The sequence below is a fragment of the Protobothrops mucrosquamatus genome, unplaced genomic scaffold (assembly GCF_001527695.2).
Source record: "Protobothrops mucrosquamatus isolate PMUCROS unplaced genomic scaffold, P.Mucros_1.0 scaffold4653, whole genome shotgun sequence".
NCBI lineage: Eukaryota > Metazoa > Chordata > Lepidosauria > Squamata > Viperidae > Protobothrops > Protobothrops mucrosquamatus.
Window position 1 is genome coordinate 10,650 of NW_015390552.1, and position 21,731 is coordinate 32,380.

A 21,731-nucleotide genomic window follows, 5' to 3' on the forward strand; every position below is an offset into this window, starting at 1 on the left:
AGCATGTTTTTGCAGCCCAGATCTGGTAACCTTAGAGCAGTCTTTTTCAAACTTGGCCACTTTTAAGGTGGATGGTTTTCAACTCCCAGAATTACTTGGGAGTTGAAGTCCCCCACATCTGACAAGTTTGCAAAACACTGCCCTGGCTCTATACACAATATACATCCAGCTGCATGTGTGCATCTTTCTTCTGCAGCTCCATATATATATATGGGCAATCCAGGGACCCTCCATCATGTCACAATTTGCCTCTACAGCAAGAGTTTTCAAGAAGGAAGTTCGTAGAAAAGGAAGTGTCTTGATGGGGGCATCAGGATACCTCCAAAATACCAAAACCATCTTCCTGTTCTGGAAAGATTCCTTTGGGGAAACTGCTGGATTAGCCCAATCGGCGTGAGGAATACATTTAAAGTTGCCCAGAAAAGACCCTTTTGCCCATATATACCAGTCACTTTTCTCCTGATTGCACAAGGGCTGCAAACTCTCGGGTGCTGAGGCCTTGCCAGTCCGACTTCTCTCTGGCCACCAAGTCCCATCATCCTCAGTCCATGCTGCAACGGCCAAGGAGAGGAATAACTGTGGTGCTCTCCCTGCTGGTTTGGCAGCTGCCCTAGCCCACCCAGCAGGGAGGCCCCACAAGATGACTTGTGACCAAGCCAGCAAAAACTGGCATGGAGAACGGATCAGGCAAAGATCCCCATGCTGCACCAAGTTAGAGATATACTACAACTCCCAGCAGCCCCAGGCAGCACGGTTAAGGAGGAGGGGTGCTGCTTCGGCAGTCCTGGTGCGATCAGGCAAAGTGCCAGTGGAGCTGGAGAAGAAAGGATACTTACACACACGTGCTTGACTTACCTGTGGCAGGGTTTTCTCCAACTGGGATGCTAATGTGGGATTTCGAAAACCAGCACCCCTGACAATAAAACAGCCATTTTCAAGCACATCAACCCCCTCATCCCGAGACCAATGCTTAATAAAGATATTTTATTTACAAGAAAAACGCTCCCAAAGTCTCATCTTCTTCTTAGGATCTCCAGATGTTGCAGGTAGCGTCGGCGGCTGTTTCAGAAAGGCAGCACTGAACTATTTCAGCTAGGTGCAAGGAACGGAAGCCCTCCCTTCCCCCAGAATGGTCTCTGCACACGTGGGCTACAACCTGTCTTACTACCTCCTGATTCTTGGGCTAAAGCCTTTATTATCATCTCCTGATTCTTGCCTATCTATCATGGTTCCTGTTAGCCACCATCTCTTCTTTGTTCCCACAATGCTGTTATTAAAGCTTTGGGGAGACCCCCCATGTGCCCCCCCCTTATTCTGCTGCCTGCTTGGCCAACCCGTGGCTTCCGAGCCCTCCAAAGAGGTCTGCAGGAACGCCATCCTTGGGGTTCTCCTTCTCCAGGGTCCAGCTCAGCTGGATTTCCCTTCTTCCCACCCTGCCTAGATGTTGTCATAGGGGACCACAAGGCCAATGTTGTAGCTGTAGCCCGGCCACTTTGTTGTAAGAGGAGCGGCAGATAGGAAGGACGCTCTCTGCCACCAGCTTGTCTGTGGAGAATTCGTAGGCGTAGATAATGCCTCTGTGCCTGTTCAGAGAGAAGCAAGGGGAGAAAAGGGAAAAGAAAATAAACAGAGTGCTTTTCAACCAGCCTGGTTCCCAGCAGTTCAAAACCCTCTGGAGCAACTTTCCAACCTTGGCAACGTTAAGATGTCTGCACTTCAAATTCAAGCTGGCTGGGGAATTCTGGGAATTGGCCCTCACGTCTTAAAGTTGCCCAGATTGAAGAACGTTGCTCCAGACCAGGGGCCTTCAAACATGGCCCTTTTATGACTAATGGTCTTCAAGTCCAGAAATCATAAAAGGGCCAAGTTTGAAGACCCCTGCTCCAGACTCTGGGTCCTCTCTAGGGCCAAGGAGATGTTAAAATGCAAGCACATCAATTCAGAGTAGGCCCATGTGCGTGAAGGAGTACCCTTAATGGTTCCGGGTTGTTCTACTTTTAGAGTAGTGCTTCTCAACCTCGGCCACATTAAGATGTGTGGACTTCAATCCCCAGAATTCCCTGGCCAGGGAATCCTGGGGATTGAAGTTCAGTCCTCTTAAAGCAGGCATGTCAAACTGCTGGCCCATGGGCCGGATGCGTCACGCTGAAACCGTGCCCACCCCATTGCCGGCAATGGGGAACAAGTCACGATACGTCGCACGACATCACATGATGTCGCAAGTTTGACCTGCCTGTCTTAAAAGTAATGAAGGTTGAGAAACACTGCTCTAGATATGTCAACTGTCTTGTATTCACCTTCTTGGAAGTCAGCTCAGATTATGAGGAAACAGATGGGAAAGGACGGGAGAAGGGGAGGAGAGAGGAGATAAGAGAGGGAAGGGAAGTGGGAGGAAGAGGGGAGGGGAGGGGAGATAGGGAAGAGAAGGGAAAAGGAGGTAAGGGGAGAGGTGAGGAGAGGAGGGAAAAGAAGGGGAGAGGAGGGAAGGGAAAGGGGGAAGGGAGAAGAGAAGAGAAGATTTAAAACAGGATTTGGATAAGCTAAACTACTCTGTATTCCAAGAGGCGGCGAGGCCAATAGCCATCCAGAAGCAGCTGGGCTATAATTCCCATCAACCTTAGCCAAGCCAAGCCATAATAATGGGTGCTGGAACATCTTACCACCCTTCACCCATCACGCTGGGTTTGTTCTTCCAAGCCACTTGCTGTTCACCAGAGCTTGCTTGCGATTTATAGCTGGCTACCCTCCCATCCTAAACCCCTGCCTGGCTTGGCCACAACATCCTGGCTCTCTGCCACCATAAACACTCCTCCAGTGTGGCTTCTCCTCTTTTCCTGTTTAAACCAGGGGTCTTCAAACTTGGCCCTTTTATGATTTGTGGACTTCAATTCCCAGAATTCCTCAGCCAGGCACGCTGAGTCCACAAGTCATAAAAGGGCCATGTTTGAAGACCCCTGCTCTAAAGCAGCATTTCTCAAACTTGACAACTCTTAAGACCTGTGGACTTCAACCCCCAGAATTCCCTAGCCGGGGCTGAGGAATTCTGGTAGTTGAAGTCCACAAGTCATAAAAGGGCCAGGTTTGAAGGCCCCTGGGTTTAAACTGAGGAAGGCCAACTTGGGGGAATGCCTCCCAGCATCCTGCAATATTGTCTAGCTAAGGCTGCTGGGAATTGTAGTCTAGCAACCCTGAGAGTGGTGTCACAGGGCGCCTCCTGCTGGTTAAGATAAAAAGTACCACTGTGAGGGTCAGCTCTCACCTTCGGCGAGAGGTCAACTCGTCGTCCATGATGCTGGCCCCATTGGGGATGTTGGCCATGATGAGGCTGTGGGAGCTGAAGCAGAGGTGGCGAACTACATGCCTGGAAAAAAAGGGAGCCACAGAGTCTATCAGTGGCTCTTCAACAAGGTCTCCATATTTAAATGCAGCAGACATGCAATTTGCTGTTTAATTAAAAGCAGGGGGCAGTTATTCAAATGCACAGTAAATTGGAACAAATGCAAAATAAAATCCTAGGGGTTTATTTTTTTATTTTATTATTTTTTTAAAAAAACTTTCCATTGGGTGCCTGGAAAAAAAAGGGAGCCACAGAGTCCATCAGTGGCTCTTCAACAAGGTCTCCATATTTAAATGCAACTGACTATTTAATTAAAAGCAGGGTGCACAGTAAATTGGAACAAATGCAAAGAAAACCCTAGGAGTTTATTTTATTTTATTAAAAACCTTTCCACTGGGTGCCTGGAAAAAAAAGGGAGCCACAGAATCCATCAGCGGCTCTTCAACAAGGTCTCCATATTTAAATGCAACTGTCTGTTTAATTAAAAGCAGGTGCAGTTATTCAAGTGCACAGTAAATTGGAACAAATGCAAAGAAAACCCTAGGAGTTTATTTTATTTTATTTTATTAAAAACCTTTCCACTGGGTGCCTGGTAGCAAAGGGAGCCACAGAGTTCTTCAGTGGCTTTTCAACAAAGTCTCTATATTTAAATGCAACTGGCTGTTTAATTAAAAGCAGGTGCAGTTATTCAAGTGCACAGTAAATTGGAACAAATGCAGGAGTTTATTTCATTTTATTTGATTTAAAAAACCTTTCCACTGGGTGCCTGGAAAAAAAGGGAGCCCCGGAGTCTATCAGTGAGTCTTTAACAAGGTCTCCATACTTAAATGCAACTGGCTGTTTAATTAAAAGCAGGTGCAGTTATTCAAGTGGGACTTAATTCTTAATTTTAACACGAATGGCTATATACAGGTAATTCCCCCAGGTATGAACGTTTATTTAGCCAGTGTTCAGAAAAACAAATTAATTCAGAAAGGGTACTTACTGTTAAGACATGAAAAACCGCGACCAAAAACAGGCCTCTGCAGCCATGTGGCTTGGAGAGGAGAAGCCGGAAGTGGGGTTTTTTTTGGGTTTTTTGGTGCCTGGTCACATGGCCGAAGCAGATTGGGTGATTTTTGCAAGATCTGCTTTGCTTTTGCTTTCCTGGAGCTGCGTGGAAGATATGACTTTATTATTATTATTATTACATTATTAGAATTCTTAATATTAATCACAATAGAGCAACGGGAAGCCCAAGGGCTGCAGAACAGGCAGAGAAGAAGGAAACCTGGTTCAAAACACTTAAACCGAGTTAAAAAGGCCTATGATGGCCTAAGTGCTAATGCTGTGGGACAGACAGCAATGCCCTCCAGTGGACAAGGCAGGAATAGCAGCCACACAAGGAAATAAACCTTACCCTAAAGAGGGCAAAAAAAGTCAGGCTTTCCCAAGATATGAAAGACTATGTTGGTTATTTAGGGGGCAAAGTCATCAGAATGACTTATTATTATTACATTATTAAAAGCCTTAATATTAATCATAATAGAGCAACGGGAGGCCCAAGGGCTGCAGAACAGGCACAGAAGAAGGAAACCTGCTTCAAAACACTTAAACCGAGTTAAAAAGGCTATGATGGCCTAAGTGCTAATGCTGTGGGACAGACAGCAGTGCCCTCCAGTGGACAAGGCAGGAATAGCAGCCACAAGGAAATAAGCCTTACCCCAAAGAGGGCAAAAAAGTCAGGCTTTCCTAACATATCACAAACTGTGTTGGCCATTTTGGGGACAAAGTCCTCAGAATGCGGCCTTACGTAGACCTAACTCTTTTCTAACCCCAAAATGGGTCAAAAGTCAGGCCCTAGTCCCTCCTTACCCAAAAGAGGGCAAAAAAGTCAGGCTTTCCCAAGATATGAAAGACTATGTTGGTTATTTGGGGGGCATAATAATAAATAATAATAAAGAATGACATTATTATTACTATTATTACTATTACTACTACTACTACTACTACTACTACTATTTATTATTATTATTATTATTATTATTATTATTATTATTATTATTATTATTTATTATTATTTAGGCCTATGATGGCCTAAGTGCTAATGCTATGGGACAGAAAGCAGTGCCCTCCAGTGGACAAGGCAGGAATAGCAGCCACACAAGGAAATAAACCTTACCCCAAAGAGGGCAAAAAAGTCAGGCTTTCCCAAGATATGAAAGACTATTTTCCTTATTTTAGGGGCAAAGTCCTCAGAATGCAGCCTTAGGCAGGAATAGCAGCCATACAAGGAAATAAACCTTACCTGCCGACTTCCTGTCACACATGCGCAGTAGTGCTCCACTGTCCTACACGCCGAGCTCCCCGGGGTGGCCAACTTCCTGTCCGTTTCTGTGGCCGTCCTTCCACTTCTATTCAGAACGACCTTCTCGGCACGGCCGACTTCCTGTCCCTGAGGAGGCGGCTGGACCACCTGACCCCCTTTTGCGACCTTCTGGCAAGTCAGGGGGGAGGACAGATTCACTTAACAACCGTGTTACTAGCTTAACAATTGCAGCGACTCGCTTAACAACTGTGGCAAGAAAGGTTGTAAGACGGGGCAAAGCTCATTCGACACAAGTTTTTGCAACCAGGAACCCTCAGAGCCCGGAACTGTTATCGCGCAGGGGTCGCGTTTCCCGGAGGACTCAAGCGAGCGTTGCACAAACTCGCCGGAAGTGGAGAGGAAAGACCGGCGGCTTTTGTTTACCCCATACCGGAAGCAGACCGGAAGGGACCCCCCCTGCGCGCACGTGTCCTTCCCTGCTCGCTCGGCGGACCGAAAACATGAAACTCCTGACCCACAACATGCTCACTTCTCACGTGCGGGGCGTGCGAGCCGGAGGAGGGTTTCCCCTTCTCATAAAGGTAAAGCGAGGCTGGCAAAGCCTTCCCGCGTCCCTTCACAGCAGGCTGGACTACATAGCCCATCGCTTTAGTGCTGCACTCCAGCTCCCCATTCCCCCAGCCAAGCTCCCCCAGTTTTGCATTCTCCAGATTACAGCTCCCATCATCCCCAACTCCCCCTCCTTTAGGTTCCTTAGATTTAGGTGGTAGCAAAGAGAGAGAAGATGGGCTGGGTAGTCCTAAATCTGATATTGGAGCCTTGGTTGAAGGAACTGCATCGTCCTGCTTGTGATCCCATCATCCCCTACCTGGCTGTTTGTTTATTTTATTTGATTTCTATAGTGACCCCTCTGAGCCGTTCAATCTGGGTGGTTTATTTACATCATAAAACATTTAAAAAAAATTAAGGTGGTACAAAATAAATTGGCCCAACCCACCTCACAGGGTTGTCGTTGTGGGGAAAAGAAGAGGAGGAAAGAGCATTATATGCTGTATGTTTGCCCCCTTGAATTATGTATTTATTTGTATTCTGTCTCTTATTATTTTTAGAAATTACTCCAGGTGGCGGACATACAGTATACAGTGCTCCTTCCTCCTCCTCTTCCCCACGACAACCCTGTGAGGTGGATCCGACTAAGAGTCACTGGTCCAAAGTCACCCTGCTGGCTTTCATGCCTATGGTGGGACCATAACTCACCGCCCCCTGCTTTCTAGCCTGGTGCTTTAACCATTAGATCGGTCTCCTGCTTGAGCAGGGGGCTGGACTAGATGATCTCTAAGGTTCCTCCTCCCAACTGTTTTTCTGTTATTTTTATTTATACAAATAATAAAGTTGGGATAAACAAAATCTATAATGAAATAAAAATAATGGCCCCAAGTAGAATTGTTACTATGCAGCCAGGAAATGAGACCCTTAACCCACTTGGGGTCCGAGGCCTGGACCCATAATCTTCATAGCCTTACAAAAAACCGAGAAGGTGGTGGCCCTCCTGATACCTGGAGGCAGAATAGTCCAATGGGTAGGGCCCGTGGCAGAGGAGGCACTTCTCCTGGTGCCCACCAGCTGACAACATGCCTCGGCTGATGGGACCCACAACGTGCCCGGCCTGCTTGAGCAAACTGGACAAGCAGAAACAAACGGGAGAAGAGGGTTCCTAAGGTAGCCCGGCCCCAAACCGCGAAGGCCTGTGGATCGTTCTGCCTAGGAAGATGGGGAGTAAGAATTTCAGCCTGCTTAACTGCGCCGTAATCCTTGTTTTAAGGGTTTCCTGAGACTTAACCTTTCGGTCTTTCCTGCCCATAGGCTACAGAGGTGAAGGTGAACAACATCGACTTCAACCCGGAGTTCACGGCACGGATGGTGCCCAAAATAGAATGGGCAGCTCTGGTGGGCGCTGCAGAAAGTGTAAGTCCTGGGCAGGTGTCGGGCAGATGGTGAAAGCAGGGATCCAGGCTCTTCCTTCTTCTTCTAGTCAGCTGGTGGTTATTAACCCTCCTTTGCATTTTCAAACATGTGCATCTTCCTTCCCTCTATTCCTTCCTCCCCCTTTCCTTTCTTCTATCTTCCTTTTCCTTCCTTTCTTCTATCTTCCTTTCCTTCTTTCCTCTCCTCTCTTTTCCTTTTTTAAGTTGTGTTTATTTTTCTTTCTCCTCTTTTCTTTCTTTCTTGCAAGTTGCTCAGGGAATGTGTGTGTGTGTGTATATATATATATATATATATATATATATATCTTGAGTTTGGTGCACCCTGTCGGCCCAAATATGGGAGAAAGGGAGAATCTCAGAAGGGTATGTCTGGTTGAAAAGAACTAAAAAGTTCGAATTGGAAGCTTATTGCTAGGAGAAAAGCACAGCCTGTGGTTGAGAAGGGAAATATCGGCCTCGGATGATGAGCTGGTGAAAAATAATAACCGGATCTTCTTCCCTTTACAGTTGGGTCACCGGTCAGACCTTCCGTCGGAGCTCATCCCCGATTATGAGCAAAATGAAGATTTCCTTCGGAAAGTGCATCATGTCTTGATGGAGGTTTGAAACTTTATTTTGTTTTCCCTTACTTCGTGGAATGCATCCAGCCAAGTCAGGAGAATCCCGTCTGTCCCAAAACAGCAGCTTTGTGTTCTTCTCCTTCCTCTCCCTTCCTCCCCTCTATTCCTTTCTCCCCCTCCTTTCCTCTTTCCTCTCCTCTTTTTTAAGTTGCGTTTTTCTTTCTCCTTTCCTTTCCTCCTTTCCTTTCCTTTCTTTCCTCTCCTCTCCTCTTTTTAAGTTCCGTTTATTTTTCTTTCTCCTCTTCCTTTCCTTTCCTCTTCTTTTTAAGTTGTGTTTTTCTTTCTCCTTTCCTTTCCTTTTTCCTCTCTTTTTAAGTTCCGTTTATTTTTCTTTCTCTTCCTTTCCTTTCCTCTTCTTTTTAAGTTGCGTTTTTCTTTCTCCTTTCCTCCTTTCCTTTTTTCTTCTTTCCTCTCCTCTTTTTAAGTTGCGTTTATTTTTCTTTCTCGTCTTCCTTTCCTTCTTTCCTCCTTTTTAAGTTGCATTTTTCTTTCTCCTTTCCTTTCTTTTCCTTTCCTCCTTTCCTTTCTTTCCTCTCCTCTCCTTTTTTAAGTTGCATTTTCTCCTCCTTTCCTTTCCTTCTTTGCTCTTTCCTTTAAGTTGCGTTTATTTTTTTCTCCTCTTCCTTTCCTTTTCTTCTTTCCTCTCCTTTCCTTTATAAAGTTGTGTTTTTCATTCTCCTTTCCTTTTTTAAGTTGCATTTATTTTTCTCTCTCCTCCTCTCCTCTCCCTTTTCCTTCTTTCCTGACCTTCTTTCCCTCCTGATTCCCTTTTTACCTTCTTTAGGTGGAGGTGATCGAAGGGGTCTTGAAGTGTCCGGATACTGGGCGGGAATTCCCCATTGCCAAGGGCATCCCGAATATGCTGCTGAGCGAAGACGAGACGTGAGCTGCCCTACTATCAAAACGGCGCTAGAACGAGTCCAGAGGGACGGAGGAGAAACAGTTTATCTCCCTGCCACGGTTTTTTTGCATTATTGTTTGTTTTGTGTCTGTAAATAAATCTGAATGCTTGAAACGGACTGCTTGACGTTGATTAAGAGAATCCTAGGGTTGGGGTGTAGGAGATCTGTTTGGAAATTGAAAGTGTTGCTAACAACTGTAGCTCTTCATTTAACAACTGTGGCAAGCAAAGTCGTAAAATGGGTCAAAACTCACTTAACCACTCACTGTCTTGCTTACCGATGGAAAATTTGAGCTCAGATGTGGTTGTAAGTCGAGATTTACCTGTTTTTCTTAATGACTGTTCCCTGCCCTGGACTCGTGACCTGGAGATGAATGAAGCTTATAAATAAATGATAAACATAATATGATCTGGCTGCATCTCCTGCTTCTCTGGCCGGCCCAGGGTTCGAGTTCAGCGCAAGACGCTGCCACCAAACAAAGACAGAGGTTAAATGTCGGCAGAGGCTGCATCGGCCTTCTTTTAATATTCTTTCCATAATAGAGCTCTCTATGAATGTATAACCGCCTATACACAGATCAAAGTATTTATAATATGTACACACACATATAATTTAATTTAAAAAAAAAAAAAGTCCAGCGTGTCTGTTTTCCCCCACCTTCCTTTATTCCACCCTCCCCCTCCACACACACACACACACACACCAGGGAGGTCACACCTGCCTCTTTAGGGAAGAGGCAGATGTGTCAAAGATGGGCTAAGATCTTTTTTTTTTTCCTTTCTGTAAAATTTTTCCTGCGACAAATATACAGTAAAATATATTGCTATGTACACGGCTCTCCCGTTCAAGCCACAGGGGGGGGGACGTTCCTTCCGAATCTGAGTGGGAAGGAAGGGAATTGAGAGGGAATATAAGGTGGTTTTTTATTGCTTTGGGCAACAGGTTGGGTCTTGGGTTGAGGTTGGGGAAGGAGGCAAGTCACCTGTTGGGTCGAGGGGAGACAGGGCGTCACACCTGAAAAGAAAAGCAAAATTGCCTTTTGAACTATTGCTGTATGGGACGCGGGCGAAGGACGCAGAACGAAAGGACCGGCCTTTTTATTTTTATTATTATATTATTCTGTCTCGGAGGGAGGGGGCTCGCTCCTTCAACGCAGCCCACCTCTTTCCTGGCTTTTAAAGGCAGGTTGCGTGCGAGCGAGCGAGCGAGGCAATCCCCCCTCGGAGACCCCCAGCTCTCCACATCCCGTTTATTTTATTTTTTATTAAAGTTATTGCTTCAAAGGGATAATTCGGGGAAGGAGGAGAGAAGGAGGCAGATGGCAAGAAGGGGGCAAAGAACGGCGGAGGAGCGTCCCTCCGCTGAGGTTGCGCAGAGACTGGCACGCCGAGGCAAAACAAGGAGGGGAGGGTCCTGTGCCCTCCCTTTTCCCCTCCCCAGTCTCCGCACCCCCAATTCCTGGAACCGTGGCTTCCCACAATGTCTTAAGGTGCTTTGGATCGGGGCGTAGCCCAAGCGTGGGAACAAAGAGACCCTGGGAAGGAAACCTAGGCAGCAGGAAAAGAGACCTCCCCGAAATAGAAAGCCTCATTTGGGCCCCCACCCACCCAAATGAGGCTTTCTCGCCACTTCTGGGGTGGGACAGCTCCAATTCCCGCCCCCCACCCCCACCCCATATGCTAAAGAGCCCTATGTCCTTTGTACACAACACTTAAACCCAGGCGACTGCTAGTACTACAGTATTTAATCCGTTCTTCCTCAATCTTGGCAACTAGAAGAGGAGTGGACTACAACTCCCAGGATTCCTCAGCCCACATGAATTCTGGGAGTTGAAGTCCACCCAGCTGGAAGTGTGCTGGCTGGGGAATTCTGGGAGGTGAAGTCTGCCCATGCCAAAGCATGCTAGCTGGGGGATTCTGGGAGCTGAAGTCCACCCCTCTTAAATCACGCTGCCTGGGGAATTCTGGGAGATGAAGTCCACCCCCCTTCCTGCTGCCGAGGAGGACAAGCCTTGCTCTAATCTCCTTCCCTGCCGCCCCCCCCCCACGTCCCAATCAATAAATTAAAATTAAAGTATGGCTTCTAAAACATTTGTCCCTGTCTCCACCAACCGGCCCCGGGTGTCAAATCCGATCTGGGGAGGATTGCCGTGGCGATCTGCGTTGCGGTGGGTGTGTCGTTCTCCACTGTGCACGAAGCTTGGGGGGGGGGTGGGGGGGAGGCGCTGACCGCATGGTTTGCATATGGTGAAATGCATGTTAGTTTAGCGCGATAGCCGTGGCGGGGATTCAGAGGGTGGCAAAATCCGCATCCGGGCCTCTGCGTCTGCTGGTCTCCCGATCGCGGGCTTGGCACCCCACCCCGTCCTGGATGCCCGGGCCTCCCCCACCCTCCTGAATCCTGGACCCCAATTCTCAGCCTGTCCTGCCTTCAGTCCATCATGGCTTCCAACATCTCCAGGAACAGCTTATGCATGGGGATTTTGCCCTCCAGTTTCAAGCTGTAGAAGTGGTGAAGCACCCGGGTGGCGGTTTGGCGCAGCAGCGGGAGGGTTAGCAAAAGGCGGCCGGCCCGGCGTGGTTCCTCCGGGCGCCGCGAGGCTTCGTACTCCAGCAACGCCTCGTGAAGGACGTCCCGGAGGCGTTGGACGGCCGCCATGTCCTCGATGTGAACGGAGTCTGGGGGCAGAAGGGAAAGCAACGGGATTACAGGGAGTCCTCCACGGATTCATTTCAGCACTGTGTGCTTTGCTTAACAAGGGTGGCAAAGAAGGTCGTAAAATCAGGCGCAACTCGCTTAACCCCCTGTTTAAGGCAGAACTAGAACTCACAGTCTCCTGGTGTTTGGCCAAAGTCATCCAGCCAGTTTTCATGCCCAAGGCAGAACTAGAACTCCCTGTCTCCCGGTGATTGGCCCAAGTTAACCCAGTGGGCTTTCATACCTAAGGCGGGACTAGAACTCACTGTCTCTTGGTGATTGGCCCAAGTTAACCCAGTGGGCTTTCATACCTAAGGCGGGACTAGAACTCACTGTCTCCTGGTGATTGGCCCAAGTTAGCCCAGTGGGCTTTCATACCTAAGGCGGGACTAGAACTCACTGTCTCCTGGTGATTGGCCCAAGTTAGCCCAGTGGGCTTTCATACCTAAGGCGGGACTAGAACTCTCCGTCTCCTGGCGATTGGCCCAAATTAACCCAGCGGGCTTCCGTGCCTAAAGTGGAACTAGAACTCACCGTCTCCTCATTCCTTCGCGAGAAGACCAAGCCTTTTCGCTGAGCCTCACCTGAGTTGGCAAGGGCCAACGCCTTCAGCAGCACATATTCCTCCCGCTCCAGGCGCAGCGCCCGGTATTTGCGCACCAGCTGGAGGACCACGCTGCTCAGCTCCAGCAGTCCCGCCGTCCGGGCCGCCTCTTCGTCTAGCGCGAAATCTTCCGCAAACACAATCTCGTCCTCGCAAGGCAGGGAGCGCCAGGCGACGCCGAGGAGCAAAACCTCCAGCCAGACGCTCTGCAGAACAGACATCTGATCGGCCAAGGACAAGGCTGGGAATCCTAGCCAGAGGAAGCAAACCAGGAATGGGGGTTGTGTGAATGCAGGGGATGATGTTTGCCCGGTCACTACAGGCAGTCCTCGAACCTACGACCACGATTGAGCCCAAATTTCTGATCCTGAGTGAGACGGTTGCTAAGCGAGTTTTGCCCAGTTAACAGCCTTTGCCGCCACGGTTAAATGAATCAGTGCAGGCACACGGTCGTTAAATGAATCTGGCCTCCGCACTGACTCTGTCAGAAGGTCGCAGAAGGGCATCACAGGAGCCCTGCGACCGGCGCAAATACGAGTCCGTTGCCAAGTGTCTGAATGTTGATCCTGTGGCCTTGGCGGCGTAAGTGTGGGAAAGCAGTCCTAAGTAATTTTTTCCCAGCGCCATTGTAACTTGGGTCACTAAACAAACGGTTGTAAGTTGAGGATCCTGCCCAGAAAGTGCCAGTGGTCTACAGGCGGTCCTCTAAGGATATATTGAAATAATATATTTTCCCCTGATTTTTCAGTTACCAGGGAATAAAACAGAAGAAAAGAAAACAAAGCTTTTTTTTTAATGGAAGGCTCTTTCGGAGGCCAAGAATAGAATAATTAGAGAATATGAGGAAATTAGAAAATATGGCCGCTCAGGCCACATTTCCAAGATTTGGACTCCTTTTCACTGCATTAATGGCCTTTTGGGAAGGATCAGATGCGGGCACAAGGGACTTATGAACACAAATGAGAGCAGAACCCCACGGCTAAAGGACGCAGTTAGGAAGTCATCCTATCTTATGCTTTTTTTTTTTTTGCTCTGAGTGTTAAGCGAATCACTCGTCGTTAAGCGAGTCAGGTGGTCATTAAGCAAATCGGGCTTCCCCCATTGACTTTCCTCGTCCGAACTCAACGCAAGTGGTTGCAAAAACGACGACCGTGTCACCCTGCAAGCCAGTGGTTCTCAACCTGTGGGTCAGGACCCCATTTGGGGTCGATCGACCATTTCACGGGGGTCGCCAAGCAAGGCTGTCCGCCACTTTTTCTCCTTTTCCGGCGGGTGCCTTACCTCCCTTGGGCTGGGCCAGCTGGTGGTCGGCCTGCTCCGTCTCTGCCGCTTGCCAGCTACGCCTCGGCCGGCGCAGGGGGCGGAACCACGCGTGCGTGGTGCTCCCGGGCAGGGAAAGTCCTCGACTTACGACCGGTTTAGTCCTTGACTTACGACCGGTTGGGGTCGCATTAAAAAGGTTGAGAACCACTGCTGTAAGCCGTCATAAATACAGGCCGGTTGCCAAGCGCCCAATTTTTGAACCCTTGGCCCTGTGGGGATGCTATGACGGTCGTACGTGCGAGGACTGGCCGTAAGTCGCTTTATTTTCGGCGCCGTTTGCAGGGTGGCTAAGCGAAAAGTCATCAGGCGAGGACCGCCTGTGTTGGGTCCTCCTCAGAACAACGGCCCTGGGACGGCTGTTCTAGGAGAACAGAAAACCATTGAGGAGAAAGCAATTTGGGGGGGCCAGATGGGAAATGTCAGGCCGTACCTGGTATATTTTTGGCCCAGCCAATGATGACCACAATCTCCCGGTCGGCCAGATCACACAAAGTGCTTGCAGCTTTCACGGGACCCTCGGAAAGCGCCGGGTCCGGCATGGCGTAGAGTTTTTCCGGTTCGGCTACCAACAAATGCGACACCATCGTGTTCATCGGGGCTGGGCGGGAAGGGAGAGAAAGAAAAAGGGGGCTGGGTGTGGGGGTTTTTTTGGTTTTGTTTTTTTCGCAGCCCGAAAGAAAAAACGAAAATGGATTGAAACGAATCGCGAAGGGAGGAGAAAGAAAAAAAATAAAGGAAGAGAACAAAGGCCAAAGTCTCTTTTTGGGATAGGTGTGTGTATGGGTGTGTGTATGGGTGTGTGTGTGTGAGAGAGAGGGGGGGGGGGAATGGAATTATGATAGATAGGTTTGATGATTAGAAAAACAGATGGTAGAGAAAGATGAAAGTAATGTTGATGTAAAAGAAAACTAGAAGTTATTTCGTGATTTTTTATGCACTTTAGTTTTTTCTTTCTTTTTCTTTTTCTTTCTTCTTTCTTTCTTTCTCTTTTTCTTTCTTTCCTCTTGCCTTCCTTTTTTTCTTTTCCTTCCTTCATTTTATTTTTTCTTTCCTTCCTTCCTTCCTTCCCTTTCTTTTCCTTCCTTCTCTCTTTTTTTTCTTTCTTTTCCTTCCTTTCCTTCCTCTTTCTTTCTTTCTTTCTCTTTCTTTTTCTTTCTTTCTTTCCTCTTTCCTTCTTTCCTTCCTTTTCCTTCCTTTTGTTTTTTCTTTCTTTCTTTTTCTTTCTTTCTTTCCTCTTTCCTTCCTTCCTTCCTTTTCCTTCCTTCCTTCCTTTTCTCTTTCTTTCTTTCTTTATTTATTTCTCTTTCCTTCCTTCCTTTCTTTTCCTTCCTTCCTTCCTTTTCTTTCTTTTCTTTCTTTCTTTCCTTCCCTCCCTCCCTCCTTTCTTTCTTTCTTTCTTTCTTTCCTCTTTCCTTCCTTCCTTCCTTTTCTTTCTTTCTTTCCTTTCCTTTCTTTCTTTCTTTCTCTCTCCTTCCTTCCTTCCTTCCTTCCTCCTTTTAAAAGAAAGAAAAGAAAGGGACAATCCAAGGCAAAGAAGTGGAATCCCAAGCTGAGGTTTCTGCACCCTGAAATTATGGAGGTGCTCCATCAGTCGAGGCTACTTACCTGACTTCTTGGCGGTAGCTGTGGCGATCTGTGGGGTCACAAAAGTGCTGGGGTAGGGGGCACCCTCCACCTCTGGCCGGCGCTTATATTTCTGTCGACCCCCACGTACCCGATCGAGGCGTACCCCTAAAAATTGGCAGGGGAAGGAAGAAAGGAAGAAAAATTATAACGGGGAAGAAAACATGTAGTTTCAGCCCTTGCTAAAGACTTGTGCGTTTCTCAAACCATCCAAATTTAGCCTCAAATCTTTTACCCTCCCTAAATCCTTCCTTCCTTCCTTCGCAGCACCTGGGATTCAACTGTGGCATGGAGGGGGGAAAAGGCAACTCTTGTTACGCTCAGAGGCACTGTCTTCAGAATTCAGCATCCAGCTGGGGCGAAGCACAATTGAAAACTCTGCCGCCTGGGAAAATTTGCCAGCCGAGATTTTCCCTTCTTCAGCAAAATGAGACTAACGGGTGTGGGTGGATTACAACTCCCATCATCCCCACCCATGGCAGCTGTGGAGGATGAGGATGGTTTTTCATCAGCTGCTGTGGAAAGCCATGTTTGGAAAGGTTGTGGAGAAGAAGGAGAGAAGGCAAAGGGAAGGAAGGATGGATGGATGGAAGGAAGGAAGGGAGAAAGAAGGAAGGAGAGAGGGGAAGGAGAGGTAGGGAAGGAAGGAGGGAAGGAAGGAAGGAACTTACTTTTTTTCTTTTATGTAGCGATTTATTCTAGTGTTTAAACGTTTTTAAGTTTAAAAGTTAAAAATGTTAACTTTTTTTTTAAAAGGTTCCAAGTGGAACTGAGGTCTAATTCAAAGGAGGCCAAGAAAATTGATCCCGGGGGGGGGGCAGTTTATAAGAGTTTTATTTTGTTAATTACTATTCATTAATTGCTGGAATCCACCCATTGGGGGGGGGGTTTGACTCTTTATCTTGTGACGTTGTTATGTCTTTGTTCCTTGAAAAGAATGAATAAAAATTTGGGGAAGCATAAAAATTGCGGTCATAAAATCAAAAGCACCAAAATCCAGTGAGCAGTGCAGCTGAAGTCAAAGGTCAGAGAGTGACAACCCAAGGGATTTTTTTTTTTAAATTAAATTAAGCATCCCAATTCTTTGCTCAAAGTTGGGGGGGGGGGAAATTCTGCACCATTTCTAACAAAGCAGACCTGGCTTCCCAAAGGAGAATTAATTCAACTTAGCTACCACTTGATATTGGTTCTCACACTTAATTGCTTTTAGTGTCGATTTTTTTTTCTTTTAATCCCCAGTCAAAAACTACTCTTGTGTAAATTTAAAACCATTAGACGCCCCAGCTCATATATAACACTTGCCTAAAGTGGTTTACTTAATGTTCAGCTTCCAACGCTCGATTTAAGCAGGAAGCCGTTTTTAAAAGAAGAACGCATCACCCTTGTGAACCGTGATACGATGCTGGCTTACAGAGTCGAGCTTTTTTCAAACACGGCTTGCCCCACGTTTAAAACCTGATTTACTCTTCTGGTTTAATGCTCTCCCTCTATGCCATTTTGTCCAGTCTCTTCTTGAAAACCTCCAGTGACGAGGAAGGAAGGAAGGAAGGAAGGAAGGAAGGAAGGAAGGAAGGAAGGAAGGAAGGAAGGAAGGAAGGAAGGAAGGAAGGAAGGAAAAAAAGAATAGCTGAATAACAGAATAGCAGAGTTGGGAGGGACCCTGGAGGTCATCTAGTCCAACCCCCTGCTCAAGCAGGAGACCCTATGCCATTTTGTCCAGTCTCTTGTTGAAAACCTCCAGTGATGAGGGAGGGAAGGAGGGAAGGAAGGAAGGAAGGAAGGAAGGAAGGAAAAAAAGAATAGCTGAATAACAGAATAGCAGAGTTGGGAGGGACCCTGGAGGTCATCTACTCCAACCCCCTGCTCAAGCAGGAGACCCTATGCCATTTTGTCCAGTCTCTTCTTGAAAACCTCCAGTGACGAGGGAGGGAAGAAGGAAGGAAGGAAGGAAGGAAGGAAGGAAGGAAGGAAGGAAGGAAAGAAGGAAGGAATAGCTGAATAACAGAATAGCAGAGTTGGGAGGGACCCTGAAGGTCTTCCAGTCCAACCTGCTGCTCAGGCTTTTCAGATCTTCCTCCCAGAACGCATCTGGGCAGCGGGTGGTCTGAACTGAATAGAACTACAACTCCCAGCATCCCCCACTCTAAGGAAGCTGGGAAGTGAAGTTCAGCAACAATCAATCCATTTGTCACCCCTTCGTTGAGACTGAAGCCCCTTCCCCAAAACAAACTACCTTCCTTCAGCATGCCCACGCGGAGGCACTTGGTGAAACGACACGCCTGGCAGGCTTTCCGGCGACGTTTGGTGATTTCACACTCGTTGGTGGCCGGGCAGCTGTACTCAATGCTTCCTGCAGGACAGAGCAAAGGCAGGCACATTCATCCATTGCAGACGCTCCTCGCTTTACAACCGTTCGTTTAGCGTCCGCTCAAAGTTACAACGGCACTGAAAAAAGCGACGGAGGACCCGTTTTTCACACTTACGACCATTCGTTGCAGCCTCCCCGTGGTCAGGTGATCGAAATTCAGACGTTTGGAAATTGACTCGTATTTATGACGGTCGCAGTGTCTCCCGGGGTCACGTGATCCCCTTTGGCGACTGTCTGGCGAGCAATGGGGAAGCCAGATTGACTTAACAACCGTGTTACTAGCTTAAGAACCGCAATGATCCACTTAACAACTGTGCGAAGAAAGGCCGTAAAACGGGGCAAACAACTGTCTTGCTTAGTAACCGAAACTTCCGGCTCAATTCTGGCCGTGAAGTCAAGGACTACCTGTAGTTTACTCAAAGGCTCAAAAGCAGCATAAATTTAATTACTGAATAGGCCGACAACTGGATGAAGCAGTTGTAACTCGCTTGTAGGCATCTTAACTCTCCCAGGACGGGGCAAATAAGGTTTACACTCCCAATTCAGGTAGCTTTTATTGTTCCCTATTTTATGTTCCCCTCTAGCAGTAGGGAACAGCATTAAGGAAACTGGGTCCCTCAAGGCTTTTTTTTTTTTTAAGGAAGTCTTCCGTTGGATAAACCGACATTTAACTCCTGGAATTCCCCTCCTGGCTCGTGAGGGAACCGGATTTACAATTGGGGAATTTCAAAAGATTCCCAGTTATTTGTCATCATGCAGACAGGTGTAAAAGTTAGAGAAGAGCCTGGATTTAAAGCCGGGGTGTGCGAATCTAAAGCGATTTAATGTCTTCGGTTTGAGAGAGCATATTTCAATAATAACAGCAGATTTCCTGTTTGGGTTTCCACAAATCAAAGGGGTTTTAAGAGATTTCAGTCCCCCCCCCCTTTGTTTGTTTCTGATTTATTTCTGACGTCTGTATCTGCAGAAATTCAGGAAAACAACTTCGGCTGAGGTTGCAAGTTGCATTTAATAAGACAATTTAAAAACACAGCTTAGTGCTCGACTTACAAGAGTTTGTAGCTCAGCTTGGAAACCTCTCCCTTTCCCCTCAGCATGGCCGGCTCAGGAATTCTGGGAGTTGAAGTCCACGCGCCATAAAAGAGCCCAGGTTTGCCTACCCCTGGCGTAGAGCAAGGGTCTTCAAACTTGGCGACTTTTAGGACTTGTGGACTTCAACTCCCAGAATTCCTGCGCAGGCTGAGGAATTCTGGGAGTTGAAGTCCACAAGTCTTAAAAGTGGCCAAGTTTGAAGGCCCCGGGCATAGAGCCAGAAAAAGGAAGCACTGACCTTGGATCGTCCGCTTGAAGAACGCTTTGCAGGCTTCGCACGAGGCCACCCCATAGTGGTACCCCGAGGCGATGTCCCCACACACCAGACACAGCCGCTTGGGCATGGTGTTCAGCATATACTTTCCCCGGCCGGGAGCTTCGTCGGGGTCCTCATCGTGGCGTCGGCGGGAGGCCCCCGTCCCGACGGGCAAGGTGCTGGCGGTCTCGAGTTCGGCGGGGGCCCCGCTGGTGCTGGTGTCGGAGGACCCACTGGGGCTGTGTTGCACGAGGCTATCGGGGGAAGCCGGCTCGGTTTTAATGAAGAATTCCGTCCGGCGTTCCCGGGAGGACATGGCTGGACAGCTCTGCAGGAAGGGAAGGGGGGGCAAAGAGAAAACCGGGTACAGTCAGAAGAGTTGGAGTCGGGGGGGGGGGTTGTTTAGCCGGTAAAGGAGATTTGTAGCCCAGGGTTAAGATGTGGGGTCCTTGGTGCTGTCTGAGCTGGGTGGTTTTCTTGCAGACGTTTCATGGGCCAACTAAATTATATCATCAGTGCTAGAAGGGAATGGGGTTTGCAGAGAGGAGGAGGAGGAGGAGGAGGAGGAGGAGGAGGNGGGGGGGGGGGGGGGGGGGGGGGGGGGGGGGAGGAGGAGGAGGAGGAGGAGGAGGAAGACAACGACGATGACTATGGGGTCCTTGGTGCCTTTGGTTATTTCCTTGCAGACGTTTCATGACCCAACTAGGTAACATCATCAGTGCTAGAAGGGAGGGGGTTTGTGGTGAGGAAGAGAAGGAGGAGGAGGAGGAGGAGGAGAACTGTGGGGTCCTTGGTGTTCTCTAAGCTCGGTTGTTTCCTTGCAGACATTTCATTTAACAAGCTAGCTAACATCATCACTTGTTAGCAAGGAGCGGGGTTTGCTTTATCCAGGTTAAATACCAAGTTGCATTCACACAACCAATTCAGTTCGGTTCATTCATTCGTTCGTGTCTCAGGCAAAAGCCAGCCGACCTGAGTATCTCGCCCCAGTTCCTTCTCTTGTGTGAAACCCCAAAAGCCAGTGTAGTAACTGGACCAGCCGACTGGATTACATCGCTCCAGTTCCTTATGTGAATGCAAAAAAACAAACAAACCCCAGTTTAGAAATTGGGCTTCAGTTGTGCTGTGTGACCCAACCCTCTAAAGCTTTTAAATCAAAAGGTAAGCCCTGTAGAGCAGGAATCTCGGATCACTCAAGACTCCCCGAGGGTGGAAGGCAAATGTTTTCTCCCTCCATTTTAAAATTTGGGGTACAAAATTGAAGTGGTCGCAAAAGGGGATCACGTGACCCCGGGACTCTGCGACCGTCATAACTGTGAGTCAGTGGCCAAGCGTCCAAATTTTGGTCAGATGACCGTTGGGGATGCTCCAACGGTCGTTAAAGTGTGAAAAAGGGTCATGAGTGCCTTTTTTCCAGTGCCGTTGTAACTTTGAACAGACACTAAACGAATCGCCGTAAGTCGAGCACTGCGCGTATTCCTCAATTCCCCCAATTACATGGCTTGTTCGAGCTGGCAAGGGGGGGGCATATTTCAAGATTCGAACTCAGGTTCCAGGAGTAACTTTGGAGAGCTGAACACCCCCCCCCAAAAAAAACAGGCGATGGGCCCAGCGACCCTGCAGCCCCCTCCCCGAAAAACTTAAGCCAGCAAGACTCGGTCCTCCCTCTCAAAATTAACCGTGACTTTAAATTTCTAGATCTCAAGACGCAAACGGTCTCCGCAGTTCAGGAGAGAGGGGGGGGGAAAGGGGGCGGGACGAAAGCAGAAAGCTGCAGGGTTTTTTTTTGGGGGGGAGAGTGAATTGGAATGAGCCCCCCCTGCACCTTACAGCTTACTTCTATGACCCCCCCCCTCTTCAGCTATTGGATCAATCTGTAGATCCCGGCACCCAGCCAGGAGAATGAAGCTGTTTCAAGGTCACTCCAGGGAGATCCAATCAGGCATGGCGTGGAGAACGGAGGGGGGGGGGGGAGAGGCAGGACTGGAAGCAGACTCGGTCACCTTGGGTGCCCCCCCCTTCTATTCCTCCCAACTTCCAAGGATCCGCTCCCCCCCCCCTCCCTGGAAATTTAGGGATTCAATTTATCCAGTCTATGGTTAAAAACCGCCACTTCGGTAGCTATGAAGTGTCCTTCTCCCCAAGCCGTGGTCTAGACAGACCACGATCAGTCGCAAGAGTCTAACTCTGGTTTGGCCCCCACCTGGCCCTTTTCTCAGCCAAGCTCCCTCAGAATCCCTGGGGGGGGGGTGGAAGGAGGAGAAGGGGCTGGAAATAGGGGGTGTCCCGGAAACCTCCAAACAGATTTGGGGAACCCCTTCCCGTATCTAACCAGGGTTTGTTTTGTGTTCGAGCAGGTAAATGCTCCCAGCCCTTTTGTTCCTGCGGGGGGGGGGGGAACGGTCGGCTTTGCGGCAGCGAGGATGGGTTACGGAACTCTTAACCGTGCACCCGACCTGTAAAACCGATTTCACCTTTTTTTTTTTTTTGCATTTTTTGGGTTTATGCAGCCGGATGGACCTTTGTCCTCTTCCGCATGGGCCAAACTGTTGCCTTATCCGACAGGAGGGCCAAAGTGGAATTGACGCAAGAAGCGTATGTGGGGTTTGTCTGTGT

General features: G+C 48.3%; 2 protein-coding genes and 1 long non-coding RNA gene across 3 annotated transcripts; 1 reads left to right on the forward strand and 2 right to left on the reverse strand.

Moving 5' to 3' along the window:
* Positions 1–955: 955 nt before the first annotated feature.
* LOC107299190 lies at positions 956–4,337 on the reverse strand. Its single transcript, XR_001549172.2, has 3 exons — positions 4,323–4,337; positions 3,238–3,361; positions 956–1,583 (listed from the first exon to the last, which is right to left on the reverse strand). It is a non-coding gene; the product is annotated as an uncharacterized LOC107299190 (long non-coding RNA).
* A 1,610-nt stretch (positions 4,338–5,947) lies between these two features.
* TRMT112 (tRNA methyltransferase subunit 11-2) lies at positions 5,948–9,269 on the forward strand. The gene is made up of 4 exons (XM_015828556.1): positions 5,948–6,226; positions 7,509–7,610; positions 8,138–8,230; positions 9,035–9,269. The coding sequence occupies exons 1-4, from the start codon at positions 6,146–6,148 to the stop codon at positions 9,134–9,136; spliced, it is 378 nt and encodes a 125-aa protein (XP_015684042.1). The 5' UTR covers positions 5,948–6,145; the 3' UTR covers positions 9,137–9,269.
* A 2,313-nt stretch (positions 9,270–11,582) lies between these two features.
* On the reverse strand, positions 11,583–19,431 carry ESRRA (estrogen related receptor alpha). The gene is made up of 6 exons (XM_015828557.1): positions 19,098–19,431; positions 17,633–17,749; positions 15,382–15,507; positions 14,207–14,374; positions 12,434–12,703; positions 11,583–11,830 (listed from the first exon to the last, which is right to left on the reverse strand). The coding sequence occupies exons 1-6, from the start codon at positions 19,429–19,431 to the stop codon at positions 11,583–11,585; spliced, it is 1,263 nt and encodes a 420-aa protein (XP_015684043.1).
* Between the last annotated feature and the right edge of the window lie 2,300 nt (positions 19,432–21,731).

Excerpts from the sequence above, each read along its gene's own strand:
- TRMT112 (XM_015828556.1), top strand. The coding sequence starts at position 6,146 with ATGAAACTCCTGACCCACAACATGCTCACTTCTCACGTGCGGGGCGTG. Across the intron at positions 6,227-7,508 it reads GGTTTCCCCTTCTCATAAAG|GCTACAGAGGTGAAGGTGAA; the intron begins GTAAAGCGAGGC and ends TCCTGCCCATAG. Across the intron at positions 8,231-9,034 it reads TGCATCATGTCTTGATGGAG|GTGGAGGTGATCGAAGGGGT; the intron begins GTTTGAAACTTT and ends TACCTTCTTTAG.
- ESRRA (XM_015828557.1), bottom strand. The coding sequence starts at position 19,431 with ATGTCCTCCCGGGAACGCCGGACGGAATTCTTCATTAAAACCGAGCCG. Across the intron at positions 15,508-17,632 it reads CGTGGGCATGCTGAAGGAAG|GGGTACGCCTCGATCGGGTA; the intron begins GTAGTTTGTTTT and ends GCCAATTTTTAG. Across the intron at positions 11,831-12,433 it reads GTTGGCCCTTGCCAACTCAG|ACTCCGTTCACATCGAGGAC; the intron begins GTGAGGCTCAGC and ends TTCTGCCCCCAG.